This window comes from Ooceraea biroi, chromosome 8 (genome assembly GCF_003672135.1).
Source record: "Ooceraea biroi isolate clonal line C1 chromosome 8, Obir_v5.4, whole genome shotgun sequence".
In the NCBI taxonomy this organism is placed as follows: domain Eukaryota; kingdom Metazoa; phylum Arthropoda; class Insecta; order Hymenoptera; family Formicidae; genus Ooceraea; species Ooceraea biroi.
The window spans coordinates 7,436,344-7,452,258 of NC_039513.1; the positions used below are offsets into that span (position 1 = coordinate 7,436,344).

Sequence of the window (15,915 nt, forward strand, 5' to 3'; positions counted from 1 at the left end):
TAAGATGCCTCCAAGACGACCTCTACAAGCGATATATTCAAATAAAAAAATAATTTGTTTTATCTTTAAACATGTACTAATAAATGCATCAAAGTTTTATAATGATCCGCTGTATAGTTTCTCCAAAAACAATTCGTAAAATATACCTTATTTTCAGCGTTCTAAAGCAGGCTCCCCCTTAAATACAAAAGAGACCTTTTATCTGTATATTGCATTTGATATTTAATGACGTTGTTTATTATTTAATATAAATTTCATAAATATTACACAATGTGTCCGCGCCTATGATTTCTTATCGGTGAAATATAGCTTACCATTAATGTTATCGTCGTGGTATTCGAAATTCTTACACAACGCGATGCTATCTAATCTCGGCGATGCCAGATTTATCTTGAAATATCATTAAAAAATGCTATTTTTTGTACATGCTGTTCACCAGGAGTGGAAAAGTACAAAGAAATCGAAATTTGTGATTATAGGTAATTAAATGATATTTGCACTACAGAATAAATTAAAATGTACTATCTTGCAGTTATATACGTTGAAGTAGGTTAGGAGTTACAAACTGACTTATCTAAGTGATATATGTAATGTACGTATATATGTAATGTATATATAGGTATGTGTGAATTTATGTGTAATAATATATAAATATATGTATGCGTGCATCGTTTAAATAGCTTATCACAGTCTTGGATGGTTTATGGATTAATTGTTAATCATTTTAATTAAATGACTTACAACTCAAGGAACTGTACTTTATTCTCGATATTTTTGCATCTACCGTTTAATTTTCTCTTTCTCCATGTTATTAAAGCATATATATATACAGGGTGTTTCCTAAGTAAGTAGAAAAACTTAAGGAGGATATTCCTTGGCTTATTTTAAGAAGAAAAGGTCATATAAACATATGTCCTAAACTGCTTTGTTTTCCAAAAAAAGTACATCACTGTTTTCGTTCACTTTTCGTTTATTATAGAACAGTTTGTATTATTGCAAATGAAACAAATGAAAAACAATAGTAACCAAAAAGAAAAATTATAACGAAAAAGAAAATAGTAACTAAAAAGAAAAATAATAACATCACAGTAACTGCTGAAAATGTCCACCTGCAGCCATGATACACGCCTCAACTCTCCTTTCCATTGATTGACGTACACGCTCAAAAATACCTGGAGTGTTACGTATTCTTTCACATCCATCTATTATGCGATTTCTGAGATCTTCTTCATTTTGAATAGGTGTAGCGTAAACTAAAGATTTAAGCTGTCCCCATAGAAAAAAATCTACTGGATTTAAGTCTGGGGATCTTGCAGGCCATAAATGGTTTGGTCTTTGAGTACCTCGACCGATCCATCGATTGGCAAACTTCCTGTTCAAAAATTGACCATCCCCACTCCATCCCCACCACTGTTGACTCGTACTGCAAAAGCACGCTATCCGAAAAGTGAGCGAAAACAGTGATGTACTTTTTTTGGAAAACAAAGCAGTTTAGGACATACGTTTATATGACCTTTTCTTCTTAAAATAAGCCAAGGAATATCCTCCTTAAGTTTGTCTACTTACTTAGGAAACACCCTGTATATAGCAAAATTTATACAACGATCACGTGGAACAGCCTGTATATAGATTATCAAAACGTTTGTTTACAGGTACAGGTTTTTCCCGTCATCATTAACAGCGTGTCGTTTGCGTGATATTTATTCTGTATAATTGATTAGAAGCGTATACGGAATACGGATAAAAGTAGGAGTCGCGTTACGTAACGCTCATCACGAATAAATAGTACGCAACTTGATTCAGCGAAACAGTCAGTCCTGCGCACAGAGCTAAGAGCAGGCGTAGAGACGCGGTCGAGTCGAGTGATCGGTATCGTGTTGGTAAACTGTATAACTTTCATCATTTTTCCGATACTGGAAGCGTAAATAAGCATTTACGCTTTCGGTACCCCCGCTCGTCAAACATTTTTCCATCCAATTTATTGCTGTTGTCTGCATTGAAATGATAATAATTGTCTATCACGAATGAGCGAACTGTAGTGTCATCGATTTTATTGATCTTGCATCTCGATACGAGGACGGAATCAATTTAACGTAGCATTCTCAACATTAACTTGCGATACGACGGTGGATTCGAGGGTGGCATGCCGCGTATCGGAATTAGTGAATTAATGTTCCGCAATACGTAGCAGGGAAGGAACCCGTCGCGGCTGCTCGACTCGCGTTTCCATTCACGTCCCGTCTGCTTCTATCTGTCGTTTCTAGCGAACGGTTTAAAAATGGCTGCAATTCCAACGGTCACTTTCTCCAACGGACACAAAATGCCGATGTTGGGCCTCGGCACTTTCAAGGTAAACATCTCGTTACGTACTAGTGAACACATGATTCATTCAAACTTGCGTCACAGCTGTTTGCACGTACTTCAGTTGAAGTAGATACATGCAACGAACGTCCATGAAACGAGTAAAACTTTTTCTCCTATTCTAGAAATCATTCTTTCATGCAGCTTTTGCATTTTTCATTGAAATAAATATATCTATAATTTTTTTTCTGGTAAATCAGTCCAACAAGGGGGAGGTGGGTGAAGCTGTGAAGGAAGCGATAGGTCTTGGATATCGACACATCGATACAGCTTTCTTTTATGATAACGAAAAGGAGATCGGGGAAGCTATTCGCGAGAAGATCAAAGACGGCACCGTGACCAGAGAGGATTTGTTTATCACTACAAAGGTTACAGATCAATCCATGATTATCGTATTAATCGTGTCGTTTACTAAACTCGGAATAATTGGTCTCCCAAAAGTGCGAGAAATCTTAGCGTTAAATTAGCGTGTTAAACGAAACGAAAGAACTGGTTTTCGAATTAGATCGATCAGGTCAATCAAATTAAGTATCTCGGATACTTTTTTTACTTTAGGAATTTAGTTAACGTTTCTCTCTTACTAGCTGTGGAACACCTTTCACAAGGAGCACCTTGTCGTTCCGGCCTGCAAACAATCATTGGTCAACCTTGGCTTAGATTACCTAGATCTTTATTTACTTCATTGGCCATTTGCTTTTAAGGTAAGAACAAATAAAAGTAAAACAACCACTGCACGCAGTAGCACTTGATCTTTTCTTTTGCTACGAGTCAATTTGCACCATTTATTTAGGAATTTAGGAATTATAACGTATCTTTCAGGAAGGAGATGTTATGTTACCGACGGATGCCAATGGAAAACTCATCGACTCAGATGTCGACTATGTGGAAACGTGGAGGGGAATGGAAGAATGCATCCGCCAAGGTTTAACCCGCAGTATTGGGATCAGCAATTTCAACTCGGAGCAAATAACCCGTCTGCTCGAATCGGCTAAAATTGCCCCAGTCAACAATCAGGTATGCATTAACATTAGCATTTAAATTGGTTTGCAATTATATTTATTATATGCTTCACACATGACGCATTAATCTGATATAACTGAGAAAACCTTTGCTCGTAGTTTGAAGTCAACATAAACATGAACCAGGAGAAAATGATAGACCTTTGCAAGAAACGCAACATGACCGTAACGGGTTACTGTCCTTTGGGACAGCCTGGAAATCCATTAGGAATCGGAAACAGATTAGATAGCCCCGTAATTTTGCAAATTGCAAAAAAGTACAGCAAGACTCCCGCACAAGTGGCTCTTCGATACGTGGTACGTAACGAAGAAAGTCGACTGATAAATAGGAGGCCAATTTCATACATTAGAGAATACCGAGTTGAAAAACTTTGGGTATCGCTTGATTTTATTTTCACAGTTCCAACACGGAGTCACTCCGATACCAAAGTCCGTGACTAAGAGTCGGATTAAGGAAAACATGGAAATTTTTGACTTTGCATTGACCGCCGATGAAATAAATGCTATTCGAAAGCTTGGTACTGGCGAGAGAATAGCTATCTTTAATGCGTAAGTATTAAATAATTTACTTTGGGCAATATTCCCCACGTTTTCTCATCATACATTTCCTTGCATGTATTTATCTCGATCGATTTGAGGCTTGTACCTTCTGACAAAAATATGCAATAATAATCATTTCCACTTGTTTTTTTGTTGCAGAGCAAAGCATTGCAAGAACTATCCTTTTAGCATTCCATTTTAAAAGAAATCAATGCGTACATGTATGGGTATGTGTGCCTGTGATTTACAATTCCATAAAAAAGGATACAAGGCGAGAAAAACTGTGGTTTGTTGCGGGAAACATTTTTCTCATTTACAACTTAAGTGTACGTGATTCAATCCGAAATCTGAAATTGTGTTAAAATCTTGCAATAAGAATGGCAACACGCGAATATTATAAAATTATCATGTTTTCTTACGAAATATACTTTAAAGACACGTATAAGATAAACGCGTTTTGTGTACATTCTTTCGCCTTCTCCTCATAAATGCAAGAGAATAAAATGAACAATGATGAGATGACACTTGAAACTTGAGATATTAATTAAACACACTTGATTACACTTAATTAGACACTTGAGATATTAATTAAATGCATCTCACGATGCAGCCTTTAAAGTGCAGAGTCACATAATGTGTCGCAAAACTTGCCACAGGAAACGAGTAATAACGCCATATGATTTAATCATACTAATATCCCCTGTAAATGTACATATTCCCACGGTGGCGTTTGATGTTCGCTCGACCCTTGGTCTGGCCAATTGCGGCTATTGGACACTGCGAAAGATTTCAAGGTCCGGGCCAAGCCCATATATAGGTACATACGGAGATTTTTGTCCGGTCCGTTCTCACAACTCACGTTATGTAGAAAATATGGATAAGGCACGTCTTAATCTGTATTCGAAAATCTCACGCACCGTGATGATGTTTAACACGAATCGAAATACGTCTTTTACACATCGATTATACGTCACGTTTATGAAATAATTACGATAATATGATGATGAATCATATCAATTAAGCAAATACCTTTTAATCTAATGTTAACTGAAACTTTTCATCAGAAACGATCTTTCTTTAGGAAAATCACTTGTTTCGCTGTTTGATTACCGATCTTCTTCATAATCAAGTCTCAAATAATTTCGCTTCATCAAAGCGGTTTTAATAAAAAATTAAAATTTCGTTATACTCTCTCACATTATTTTGTATATTTTTTTATATACGTTCTTCTAGTATAACGTGTTTTGTTGCAACTCGTTCAGTTTTAGTTCTAGTCTAATTCTAGCTTGCTTCTGTGAATGATGAAACCAGTCTTCCTAGAAACACTAATGGGAGATAATATTACATATGGTACGTGTATGATTTTCAGATCAATATTTTCCTCGTTTCTGCAATGAATGTCGTATTGAAACTCAGGAAATCGATATCCGATCTTATCGCTAGTACGAGCCATAAATAGCCTAGTTGTTCAACGACAATTAAATTCTAATTTTACGTTAAACGTTACGACTACAAAACTCAACTACTAGCAAATATTGGAATATGCTATACTTGCCATATCTTATATATTTCAAAGCAAAATTTTTCAGAAATTAATATTGTAAAAAATTAGACACATTGTTTAAACATACAGTTGCAACTGATACAATAAGTGCAATATACAAAATCTCTTTGCGACGAACAGAATATTTACTCATTGTCTAATAATCTGAAATAAAAAGTTATTCAAGTTTCTTTAAAAAGAAAATAGTTTATACGTTGCGACAACGTTCATAATGTACAAGAGACTTGTCGGTACTTTTCTCGGTAGTTTCATTAGATGACATTGCTACAAATAAAACCTTGCTCTTCCGCAAGGAGTTGTCAACGGTTCCATTCATTGTCCTCAATATCCTGAACGGGTTATTGTAACTTTCCATGGTGCCGTACTGCCATAAACGAATTCGGCCATCACTGTCCAGACATGCGAGTCGTTATTATAATTATTGCCGGTCACTGTTGACACATTGTGTGATATCAGCGATATCGTTCTTACGTAAGAGTCACGATGCAGGGCCGTGAGTATATTTTTCGAAGTTATATCTTTTCTTTTTCTTCACAGGCAAGCGATTAGAGATACTATGTACAGTAGATAAAAGTGCATTACATTACATTATATATATACAGGGTGTCCCATTTTATATTTGTCAGTAAAATATTTCGATACGACGTCGTTTCAGAGAAAAATGTTTCAGACAAAAGTCGTTTGGTTCGAAGGGGGCAAGATTATGATATTCTCAATTTAATTGTAGATGGCGCCACTTTCGAGATTTCATCATGGCGGCCATTTTTTTAAATGGAAGTCGATTTTTCTCTTTAAGTGAAAGTTGTAGTTGTCAATGAGGCGAATACAACGGTTTTTTGTTTTTTGAAATTGGACCATTTTTCAGTGAGTTACAGCGTTTCAAAGTTTATAGCGTCTCTCCATGGTCCGTGCTTTGCTAACTTTAGTAGCCCGCATTCGGCTTCTCATCACTTCTTGGTGAGACAGGTTTTGAGATCGCTGATTACACTCACACATTTGCTGTTTTCAACACTGTTATTTGTTAGTCTACACGAAACGAGACATCCAAACAGACGTCACCTGTCATTTCATAGAATCAAATCACATTTTACATTTTACATCTTTTCCAGCTTTTCTAACACAAAGTTCATTTTATACGTTTATAAGATTAAAAATTATGGTCGACTATTCTTGGAACGAAATTGTTGACATTCTCTTAATATTAGGTGAATGTCAACGTATGTATCGTGCAGCTGAAAGACTGTATCGAATAAGGTATCCAAACAGACGTCACCCGTCGACGAAAAAATACTTTATTATAGTGTTTTGAAAAGCTCTCGAGGTAAGCTACAAGACTGTATAATGAGAAATAAAGAGATCCATTAAAAAAAAAGTTAACCTTCACATAAACCTTGACAGGTGCACCCAAGGTCAAATCAGTGGCAGCATCTTATGTCCCCCTTGAAGTCATAAAACTTTTGTAAGAAACATTTTTCGATACAAGATTTGGTTTATGTGTATACTTAAATTATAAAACAGTATACTTTGGAACGCTGTAACTCACTGAAAAATGGTCCAATTTCAAAAAACAAAAAACCGTTGTATTCGTCTCATTATCAGCTACAACTTTCACTTAGAGAGAAAAATCGACTTTCATTTAAAAAAATGGCCGCCATGATGAAATCTCGAAAATGGCGCCATCTACAATTAAATTGAGAATATCATCATCTTGCCCCCTCGAAGCCATATAACTTTTGTCTGAAACATTTTTCTCTGAAACGACGTCGTATCGAAATATTTTACTGACAAATATAAAATAGGACACCCTATATATATATATATATATATATATATAAATATATAAAAAATATATGTGTATATATATATAATATATGTGTATATATATATAATATATGTATATATATATATATAATATTATGTTAGAAATGTATATATAGTGAAAAACAGTTTTGTGTTGAGAAATAATAATGATTGCCAAGGTTCGAATATGCAAACATTCGTTTTGCATGCTTAGATCTTAATTGTAACAATTATCGGCTTTATTAACTTTATTAATTCGAGGTGAATATTACTTTAGCAAACTGCAAAGGCGAGATACGAGGTACGATTGTGACATTGTGGCTAGTGCCACTTGGAATTACACAGCGCGCTTGTGTAGTCGAAATCGATTTTGTCCGTTGAATCCGGTCCTCTTGGGTGGGGACGCCCATAAGAGGATGCCGGCGACCAAGCGTCGTACAGTACCGGTTCGGAATTGAAATCGTCCACACCGAACGTGCGAGTCACATTCTCGTGATAGCTCCGAAAGAACGTCAAATCGTAACTACTCGTAATCGAGCAACGGTAAACAGTGTGACACACAAAATGGTCCTGAACGCGCCGAAAGTCAAGTTTTACAATGGAAACGAAATACCAGTGTTTGGTCTGGGTACATGGAAGGCAAGTTTCTCCTTTGATGAATTTTGCGGCCTCGGACATCTTTAAATTCGGCACATGCAGTTCGCCGGGTCTTCTTTCGCAGACTTACAAAGAAAGTTCGCAACGAGTTCACGTAGATAGATTGTATTTTGCATATTGTTATCTCCTTCTAAACGCTGTCGCGTCATTGCGTATGAACGTGATGCAACTAGTTTGATCATTCTTATCATCATCCCAGACAAGAGCTAGGAAATTGAACAAATGTGTAACATTTATTATAATACTTGAAAATATACAGTAGTTTACAAAACTGCTTTAATCGTGTCAGAAAGATTGATTGAAGAAGATAATTTAAATTGTCAAGTGGCAAGTAAAGTTATACACACGCACACGTACACATTTCGTCGACTGGATTGTTAAACTGTTAATATATTATCTGGCTTTGTTCGAATGTCGGAAATCACTTACGCGATTGAGACGGTGTTTATGCAATTAGAATAGAGATATATCTATTTATGGACCGTTAACGCGTAACGTCCCAGGCAGCACACATTGGTTTCAAAACCGTTTCATAACCATTTTATTGAAACGTTTATTTAGGAGAAAAATGTCCAACGAAAAAACGTTTCTTTTTCGGCAAAAAAACGTTTCAGAAACCATCAGAAAAATATTTATCAATTCTATATATCAGTGCCTCAAAGATAGACAGAGTTAAGTCACATTTTTGTAAAAAACTACATTTTTATATTTTATGAATTACTCTAAATTTCGTGTAGTGGAATCTCACTCTTTTGAAACATCACTTCAAGTAATAGTGATTTCAAAAGTTTCAAAAGAAAAGAAGAAGAAAAGAGTATTGGATCGGTTTTCCGGATGGTTATTTATAAGGTGATAACACAAATGTTACTTGCGAGAACGTCACGTCTGGCCATCTATCGGTCGCTTGGTGAATCAGAGGTGGGAATCACACACACTTGTGTTGATTTTTGTCTCTTGTTCCATAATCGAGTACATTGAAACGTATGATGTAAAAATAATGAATACTCGCAAAGTAAGTAGAAATTACTATTGGGTTGGCCAAAAAGTAATTGCGTTTTTTTATATAAATAAAAGGCGAATTTTTCATGGGAAACAAAAACTTTATTAAACAATATATTGTCCATTTTGTTTGATTATCTTTTGCCATTTTTCAGGCAACTTCATGATTCCGCGCTCAAAAAAGTTCTTATCTTTTTCAGCAAAAAACAATTCCAAGAACGATTTCATATCCTCATCAGCAGTCAAGGTTTTACCCTTCAAGGCGTTTTGCAAAGAACGAAACAAATGGTAATCTGATGGTGCCAGGTCTGGCGAATATGGTGGATGTGGTAACATCATGGTAACACATCCCATCCAAGCTGCAACAATTTTTCACGAGCGACCAAACTTGTACGTGGTCTAGCGTTATCGTGGTGAAACACAACACCTTTGCGATTCACCAATTCTCGACGTTTCTGTTTGATGGCATCATTTAATTTATCCAGTTGACGACAGTATACGTCTGAATTAATGGTTTGATTCCTTGCAAGCAGCTCAAAATACACAGTCCCACCAGACTGACAGCATAATCTTTCTTTGGTGAATATCTGCTTTTCAAGTGCTTTCAGCAGGTTCATCACGCTTGCTCCACGATCTTTTTCGTTTGACGTTGTTGTAGACGGTCCACTTTTCGTCGCCTGTTATCATACGTTTCAAAAATCGATCGTTTTCCTCACGTTTCAAAAGAGAATCGCAGATGTCAATACGCTCAGTGAGATGAATTTCTTTGAGCTCACGTGGTACCCAAATATCGAGCTTACTAATGTATCCAAGTCGTTTTAAATGGTTTTCAACACTCGATTTCGATATGTTAAGATTCTCAGCAATCTCTCGTGTCGTTAAACGCCGATTGGAATCGATCAGTGCCTTTATTTTGTCATCGTCAATTTCGATTGGCCTTCCTGAGCGTGGTGCATCTTTCACATTAAAATCTCCAGATCGAAATTTAGTAAACCAATTTTGACACTGCCGCAGTTTTAAAGCATCTTCGCCATATATATCACATAACTTTTTATGAGCTTGCACAGCGTTTTTCCCTTTTCGGAAGTAATAAAACAAAATATGACGAAAATGTTCTTTTTGATTTTCCATTTTGAAATCGACGGCAAAGAAACAATTGTTAACGAAATCGTGTACTTTCTTTTTCTAAAACAAGCTTGAACTGTGAGTTGTTAACCTACATAATGAATTTGCGGTTTAGAATGAAGTTAGTTACATTTCAAGATATGTATGTCCATCTATTAGAAAAAAACGCAATTACTTTTTGGCCAACCCAATATTTTTTCTATATTAATTATATAATTTCAAATCAATTTAATAAAACACATTTTTCGTTTCTGTGGAAACGTGAAAAATACGTTTTTAAAGTTGAGGTCTAAAAACGGTTTCTATTTAAACCGTTTCTTAAATGGTACTTTATGTTTCTTAGACATTAGATACGTCTAAGAAACATATATTAGGCTAACATGTGCTGCCTGGGGTACGTAATCAGATTACTGTTATGGAAAGTTTGAAACGCGAATAGCTGATCTGTCAATTCACGTTAGAGCTTACACATATAGAGGTATGTTATTCAGTTATTAAAATTATTGATGCGGTATCGTTCTTCTCATAAGCATAAAACTGAATGGGTCGTATTACGCCTCGCTTGTAACATGCTGCAGTGTCTCATACTTTTAAAACGATAGCGCGTTATCGTAAACCGCTGCATGAAACTGATCTCAATACTAACTAAACTAGCAAAGTTTACGTATGCATGTCTATTGAAATCGACACAACGATCGACGATGAGCGATTGGCTTGGACAAGGCTATATCCGAGTATAACGGTATCGTTCTGTGAACGAAGCCTTATGAGAAAGAAAAGCTCCGATTATTTCCGTGGCATCGTTTACGATCGATTCGAAAATCGCCAAAGACCAAGAGCAAAGTTAATCTTTATTCTGTGATTTCAGTCGAAACCGGGAGAAGTTACTCAAGCGGTGAAGGATGCCATCGACATTGGCTACAGACATCTCGATTGCGCTTACGTTTACGGAAACGAAAAGGAAGTTGGGATGGCTATACAGGAAAAAATAGCTGACGGTACTGTGAAGAGAGAGGATCTGTTTATTACCAGCAAGTTGTGGAATACCTTTCACAAGCCCGATCTGGTGGAATCTGCTCTGAAGCAGACGTTAACCAACTTTGGTCTCAGTTACATAGACCTCTATTTAATTCACTGGCCAGTCGGGTACAAGGATGGTGAGAGTCTCTTCCCTACAACCCCCGAAGGTACCACAGCCTTGAGTGACGTAGACTATGTCGACACTTGGAAGGCTATGGAGAATGTGTTATCCAAGGGTTTGACGAAGAACATTGGTGTCAGTAATTTTAATTCCGAGCAAATTACCAGGCTACTCGAGAATGCAAAGGTCAAACCAGTTACGAATCAGGTAAAATCAGGGGTTGCAACATGAAAGTTGAAGGAAGCTTTTGCCGCAGAGCACAATTTTAATTTACTATAATCGCATTGATCTATAAGCCAAGTTTCAAAGTGTATTTTTGTTTAAAAAATCCGAAATTCATGATTAGTCGTATAAAGTTGTATGCTTCCGTGTCACTCTAGGTCGAGTGCCATCCGTATTTAACGCAAAAGAAACTATCAGACTTTTGTAAGAAGAAGGACATCCTTATTACGGCATACAGTCCACTTGGATCACCGGACAGGCCATGGGCAAAGCCGGACGACCCGAAACTGTTGGAGGACACCAAATTAATTGAGCTCGCACAAAAATATAACAAAACACCTGCACAAGTGCTGATACGTTATCAGGTACGCCGCTGTTGTCTGTCGAAATCAAATTGCGTTTGGCTTTGGTAATTGAAAATCTTTCAATTTTGTATTAATGATATCGCTCCGACATACATTATATAAAATTATACTAAATCATTTGTAGCTGGATCGTGGCCACATAGTGATTCCGAAATCGGTTACCAAATCACGAATCGCTCAAAACAGCCAAGTATTCGACTTTAAACTGTCACCCGAGGATATCGCGTATATCGACAGTTTCGATTGCAATGGAAGAATTTGTCCATTACTTGGGTAAGAGCCGTATCCTTACTGGTTATTATCCGTAGAGATTATACTTGATACTATGTTAATAATGCATTACATTAATGGATTACCGTTTTTCATTTTCAGTGCGGATGCCAGCCCCTATTATCCGTTCGGCGTTCCGTTTTAATCGATTAAATGGACAAGTAAAATCAGAATTAACACATATTTTCGTGTTTTTATTAAATTTCTTCCACCAAAAAACAATATTATCAAGCTATTATTTCTATCAGTTTGCTTTGCGTTTGCACCGTGTGTATAAAGATAAGCGAATAAAATAATTTGTTTAAGTGCCGGCGGCACTTTTTATATATCAAAGTTTCCAAATGTATATTAAAATAAAAAAGTTTTTATAACATTTAAAGAATTTTGAATTTAAATAACGTGTAATCCAAGTGATTTAGGAACTGATTATATTTCTACGATAAATTCGCGGTATCGCCATAGTCGCAGGGACAACACTCACAAAACTCGTCGTCGCTGTTGCTGTCATCCGCTTCCGGTGCCAATTGCAATTTCGAAGCTGCCTCTTTGCGAAGATGCGTCTTTTTCGAGGGACTCAATGATGGAACGTTGCGGTCACGTTGCCAAGATAATTCGCAGGCGCATATGCAATTTTTATTGCAGTCGCATCTGTCAATCTGTTTGCATGCGGCAGGAGTCTCGCACTCTTGGCACGTTTTACCAAAGTCACATGGTACTGGAGGCTGTGTTAACTTGACCGACCGTGTTAAACCTGAAAGTTTACGTTAAATACTTGCGTAATATTACTTTTACAGCGACGTTAGATACGTATTTCTATCTAAGGAAATTTTAACAACCATTGACAACATCGTTGTACGTTGATACGGATACATGCCTGTCTCCGAAGCAATGCTGAGCAAAGATTCGCAAGGAGCACCCGTGAAACAAGGAGACTTGGGTCGAGACGTAGCAGCGGCGATCTCTCGGCAGGCACCACAACACAATCGACAATCGTATCGTTTCTTCGTGGTTGCGCATGGCGTGCGACTATCCAGCGAGACGCAGCAGGAATGCAGCGGACGCAATTCCTCGCACGCCGCCAATTTCTTCGATGTTTCCTCGTAATTAATTGTCGGCGTTGCGCGCAAACAACGAGTCTTTGAAATTACAAGAAACATAGCATAGAATCGAAGAAACGCAAAGACTACTACCGTGCATCTGTTCTTTCTACTCACTCGTCCCTTATCTTTATCAGGATATTTCTCTCGTATTTCCGCAAATAAGTCGCATTTGCGATTCAGTGGACAGAACGGTTTCTTGCCACCTCTATCCATTTTCTGCGGGTACTTCATCTCTCCGTTAGTACATTGATATTCCTTACAGGAGAGTAATTTGTTCATTTGTCGCCTGTACATGATTTCTTTACTTTCCAACTGTTTGACGCAGTTGTTCAGCTTCAATTCTTCTTCAGCGAGTTGACGAATCTTTTTCAGGCATATTAGATCTTCCGAATGGATGGAACGCAGACTCGGTGTGCTGTGCCTCTGCACATCTTTTCGCAGTTTTATCAATCTCTCTTCCATCTCCTTATTAGCTAGCTCCAAAGACTCCAGTTCCATGTCAGCCTCCTCCAATTTCACGTCTGCGTCTACGATCTTGTCCTGTAGGAGAAAGTTCACCGTGCACTCGAGGCGAATTATCAATCTTTGCGACTCAGTAAATTTCGGATTTCTTCAACATGTTTATCCAACGATAATGCATTACAAACACGGAATTATTAATAATTATATTACGTGAAAAAAAACACATCTAAGCACACACTGGCAAAATTTACCCAGATTTGTCAATCGTCGAATGTCAATGTCGTGTCGTACATGCAACTGTGCCGTCTCCCGACGGAGGTCGTCGACCGTGTTCCTCAGTTCGGCGACGAGTCTGTCTGCGGGATCTGGGTGCGGCGAAAATTGTTTCATAATCTCTCGTACTTTGGAATATGGTGTATCGGGACAATCTCGCTCGGTCATCCACATGTTATACGCCATCAAAGCTGGGATCGAGCGTTCCATCGTAGCAATCTTGTCCCGCAGATTTCTTTGGCGTCCGATCAGGTCGCATTGTCGCTCCTCGATCCCTGATACCACGTTCATCAGAGGTGAGTCGGGAGCTTTCGCACAAAGAAAATTAAGCGTTAATTTTTCTTCAACTTTAGCTTTTTTCTTAATTTTTCTTCAGCGAGTAACAACAGGTTACTCACTCATCGTGACTGACATCTCAATAAATGTCGGGGATTAAGTGTTCGAAATAAAACGATCAAAGGCGACAAGTTAGGCTTTTTCACTTGGAACTTTGAATTGAAATGCGGAAAGGAGCGGGAATGTAGGAAGTGGACAACTTTTTAACGTCGACAATGTCAGTGATGCGGCTCGTAGCTACATAAAAGTTATCGGGAGGGGGGGGGGATGAAAGAAATGAGAAAAACAAAAGAGACTTGAAGTATGACGTCGGAAGCCGGAACGAGTTCCCTTTTCGACACGTCCCCATCCAACAAATTGCCGCACACAATTGAGTTCATTGAGTTGCTTCTCGAACAATGTGCAGGATGTTATAGGCTTTTATCAATCGCTTCGTTATTGCGCAAGCGGAAAGAATCAAGACCGTCAGAGTTTCTGAAATCTGGAGCACGGCCAAGCGAGCCATAATGCCACTCGGCTCGATCAAGAGTACGCGATTAGATAATTATAAGATGATATCATAATTTTATTAACAAGTTGCGAGCGACTTACGTAATGCACCATTCCGTTATATCGCGCGTTTCGCGCTTTACCTATTGCGCGTTCGCGTAATTCGCGTGGAAACCTTAAGGAATTATCATCCACAGAAACTGCAAATCGGACGATCCGCCACGTCGGGATCGAGACGATGACGATTTCTCCTTGGTAACCGTGACGAGCGCTTCCCTACGGGAGAGTACCGGCAGTACCTTTACTGGATCCGTCTATGCGAATTGGGAGGAAAAATTCGCGTCTCGTGCGCTACAGAGACGAGGTCGCGTCTTCAGCTATCGAAGGCGAAAGACTCGTATTAGTGATGGAATCTTCGCTGCACCGGCCGGCGTCTGTCCGCATCGTGTCACTTCGTCGATCATCCGTCGGAACTCAGGTGAAACGCGCTAATCGCGTTTTAAAGCGATGTTATCAAAGTTGTTCTCGTAAATTATGACATGGCAAAGTTAGAAATGACAAAAGATTATAAACTGTGTGTTTACAATGGAATTTGTACCCTATTATATATGTATATGTGTATATACACTGACTATGATTACATAAAAAATTGCTGTGGGCACCTCTATATTTCTTCTTTTTTGCTCATATTATGCATGAGCAAAAAGCGAGTAAACCTGAGCGCTATCCGTTACAGGCGATTCCCGACTCGTGTTCGTTTGGCCGCAAAAAGCTAGTAGAGGTCGACTCTCAAATATTCTCGCGCCTCTTCTACGCGGTATCCTGATTGGACTATTGTTCGTAGATGCTCTTCACCTTTGGCCTGGAGAGTTTTTACCCACATCTCTACCATCAAATATACCACTTACCCTACCACCTGTCAAATGTAACGTTATCGAGCCACTTTGGTTTGATAATAATTGAATCACCCCTCTTCACGTTTATGTAAACGTGTGCTTGTAATATCGATTTCAAAATACATGTGATTTTTAATAAACGTCAACTCCTTATTCCTTTTCTTAACACCAGCTTGATTTCCTGAATTTCTTGAATCACGCATTTGTGACGGAAATTCGCAACAAGAGAGTTTTGAGAAACTCGTAAGCGCAAATTTGGAAGATTCGTTTGAAATCGTTTGAAAATCGTTCGCTGT

At 38.0% G+C, this 15,915-nt stretch overlaps 3 protein-coding genes and 2 long non-coding RNA genes across 10 annotated transcripts; 3 read left to right on the top strand and 2 right to left on the bottom strand.

Annotated features, from left to right (window-relative positions):
• The first annotated feature begins 1,791 nt into the window (after positions 1-1,791).
• LOC105275736 (1,5-anhydro-D-fructose reductase) lies at positions 1,792-4,365 on the top strand. Of its 3 annotated transcripts, none has more exons than XM_011332810.2 (8): positions 1,792-1,880; positions 2,265-2,350; positions 2,562-2,729; positions 2,946-3,062; positions 3,181-3,375; positions 3,480-3,677; positions 3,781-3,929; positions 4,080-4,365. In XM_011332810.2, the coding sequence occupies exons 2-8, from the start codon at positions 2,279-2,281 to the stop codon at positions 4,120-4,122; spliced, it is 942 nt and encodes a 313-aa protein (XP_011331112.1). In that variant the 5' UTR covers positions 1,792-1,880; positions 2,265-2,278; the 3' UTR covers positions 4,123-4,365. The 3 variants fall into 3 exon arrangements, with proteins under 3 accessions (XP_011331112.1, XP_011331113.1, XP_011331111.1); XM_011332811.2 differs by having other exon boundaries at positions 1,858-1,876; XM_011332809.2 differs by lacking the exon at positions 1,792-1,880 and having other exon boundaries at positions 1,887-2,350.
• LOC105275737 lies at positions 4,236-6,098 on the bottom strand. The gene is made up of 2 exons (XR_002193022.2): positions 5,719-6,098; positions 4,236-5,628 (listed from the first exon to the last, which is right to left on the bottom strand). It is a non-coding gene; the product is annotated as an uncharacterized LOC105275737 (long non-coding RNA).
• Positions 6,099-7,704: 1,606 nt separating this feature from the next.
• LOC105275734 (aldose reductase) lies at positions 7,705-12,389 on the top strand. Of its 2 annotated transcripts, none has more exons than XM_011332804.3 (5): positions 7,705-7,923; positions 10,934-11,413; positions 11,587-11,793; positions 11,918-12,066; positions 12,166-12,389. In XM_011332804.3, exons 1-5 carry the CDS (start codon positions 7,849-7,851, stop codon positions 12,206-12,208), a joined length of 954 nt encoding a protein of 317 aa, XP_011331106.1. In that variant the 5' UTR covers positions 7,705-7,848; the 3' UTR covers positions 12,209-12,389. The 2 variants fall into 2 exon arrangements, with proteins under 2 accessions (XP_011331106.1, XP_026827542.1); XM_026971741.1 differs by lacking the exon at positions 7,705-7,923 and adding an exon at positions 9,279-9,330.
• LOC105275735 lies at positions 12,240-14,918 on the bottom strand. Of its 3 annotated transcripts, XM_011332807.3 has the most exons (5): positions 14,297-14,918; positions 13,917-14,206; positions 13,278-13,703; positions 12,938-13,199; positions 12,240-12,814 (listed from the first exon to the last, which is right to left on the bottom strand). In XM_011332807.3, exons 1-5 carry the CDS (start codon positions 14,310-14,312, stop codon positions 12,498-12,500), a joined length of 1,311 nt encoding a protein of 436 aa, XP_011331109.1. In that variant the 5' UTR covers positions 14,313-14,918; the 3' UTR covers positions 12,240-12,497. The 3 variants fall into 3 exon arrangements, with proteins under 3 accessions (XP_011331109.1, XP_011331108.1, XP_011331110.1); XM_011332806.3 differs by having other exon boundaries at positions 12,938-13,703; XM_011332808.3 differs by having other exon boundaries at positions 12,726-12,814; positions 12,900-13,703.
• LOC105275776 lies at positions 14,741-15,761 on the top strand. Its single transcript, XR_003406920.1, has 3 exons — positions 14,741-14,762; positions 14,905-15,201; positions 15,460-15,761. It is a non-coding gene; the product is annotated as an uncharacterized LOC105275776 (long non-coding RNA).
• The last annotated feature ends 154 nt before the right edge of the window (positions 15,762-15,915 follow it).

What these genes read in the sequence shown, in the direction of transcription:
- LOC105275735 (XM_011332806.3), bottom strand. An exon ending in GGGAGACGGCACAGTTGCAT is followed by an intron (nt 13,704 to 13,916) that starts GTACGACACGAC and finishes TTTCTCCTACAG; the next exon opens with GACAAGATCGTAGACGCAGA. An exon ending in CAGCATTGCTTCGGAGACAG is followed by an intron (nt 12,815 to 12,937) that starts GCATGTATCCGT and finishes GTAAACTTTCAG; the next exon opens with GTTTAACACGGTCGGTCAAG.
- LOC105275734 (XM_011332804.3), top strand. Translation starts at nt 7,849, where the DNA reads ATGGTCCTGAACGCGCCGAAAGTCAAGTTTTACAATGGAAACGAAATA. An exon ending in TCAAACCAGTTACGAATCAG is followed by an intron (nt 11,414 to 11,586) that starts GTAAAATCAGGG and finishes GTGTCACTCTAG; the next exon opens with GTCGAGTGCCATCCGTATTT. An exon ending in AAGTGCTGATACGTTATCAG is followed by an intron (nt 11,794 to 11,917) that starts GTACGCCGCTGT and finishes AATCATTTGTAG; the next exon opens with CTGGATCGTGGCCACATAGT.
- LOC105275736 (XM_011332810.2), top strand. Translation starts at nt 2,279, where the DNA reads ATGGCTGCAATTCCAACGGTCACTTTCTCCAACGGACACAAAATGCCG. An exon ending in ATTTGTTTATCACTACAAAG is followed by an intron (nt 2,730 to 2,945) that starts GTTACAGATCAA and finishes CTCTCTTACTAG; the next exon opens with CTGTGGAACACCTTTCACAA. An exon ending in ATTGGCCATTTGCTTTTAAG is followed by an intron (nt 3,063 to 3,180) that starts GTAAGAACAAAT and finishes CGTATCTTTCAG; the next exon opens with GAAGGAGATGTTATGTTACC.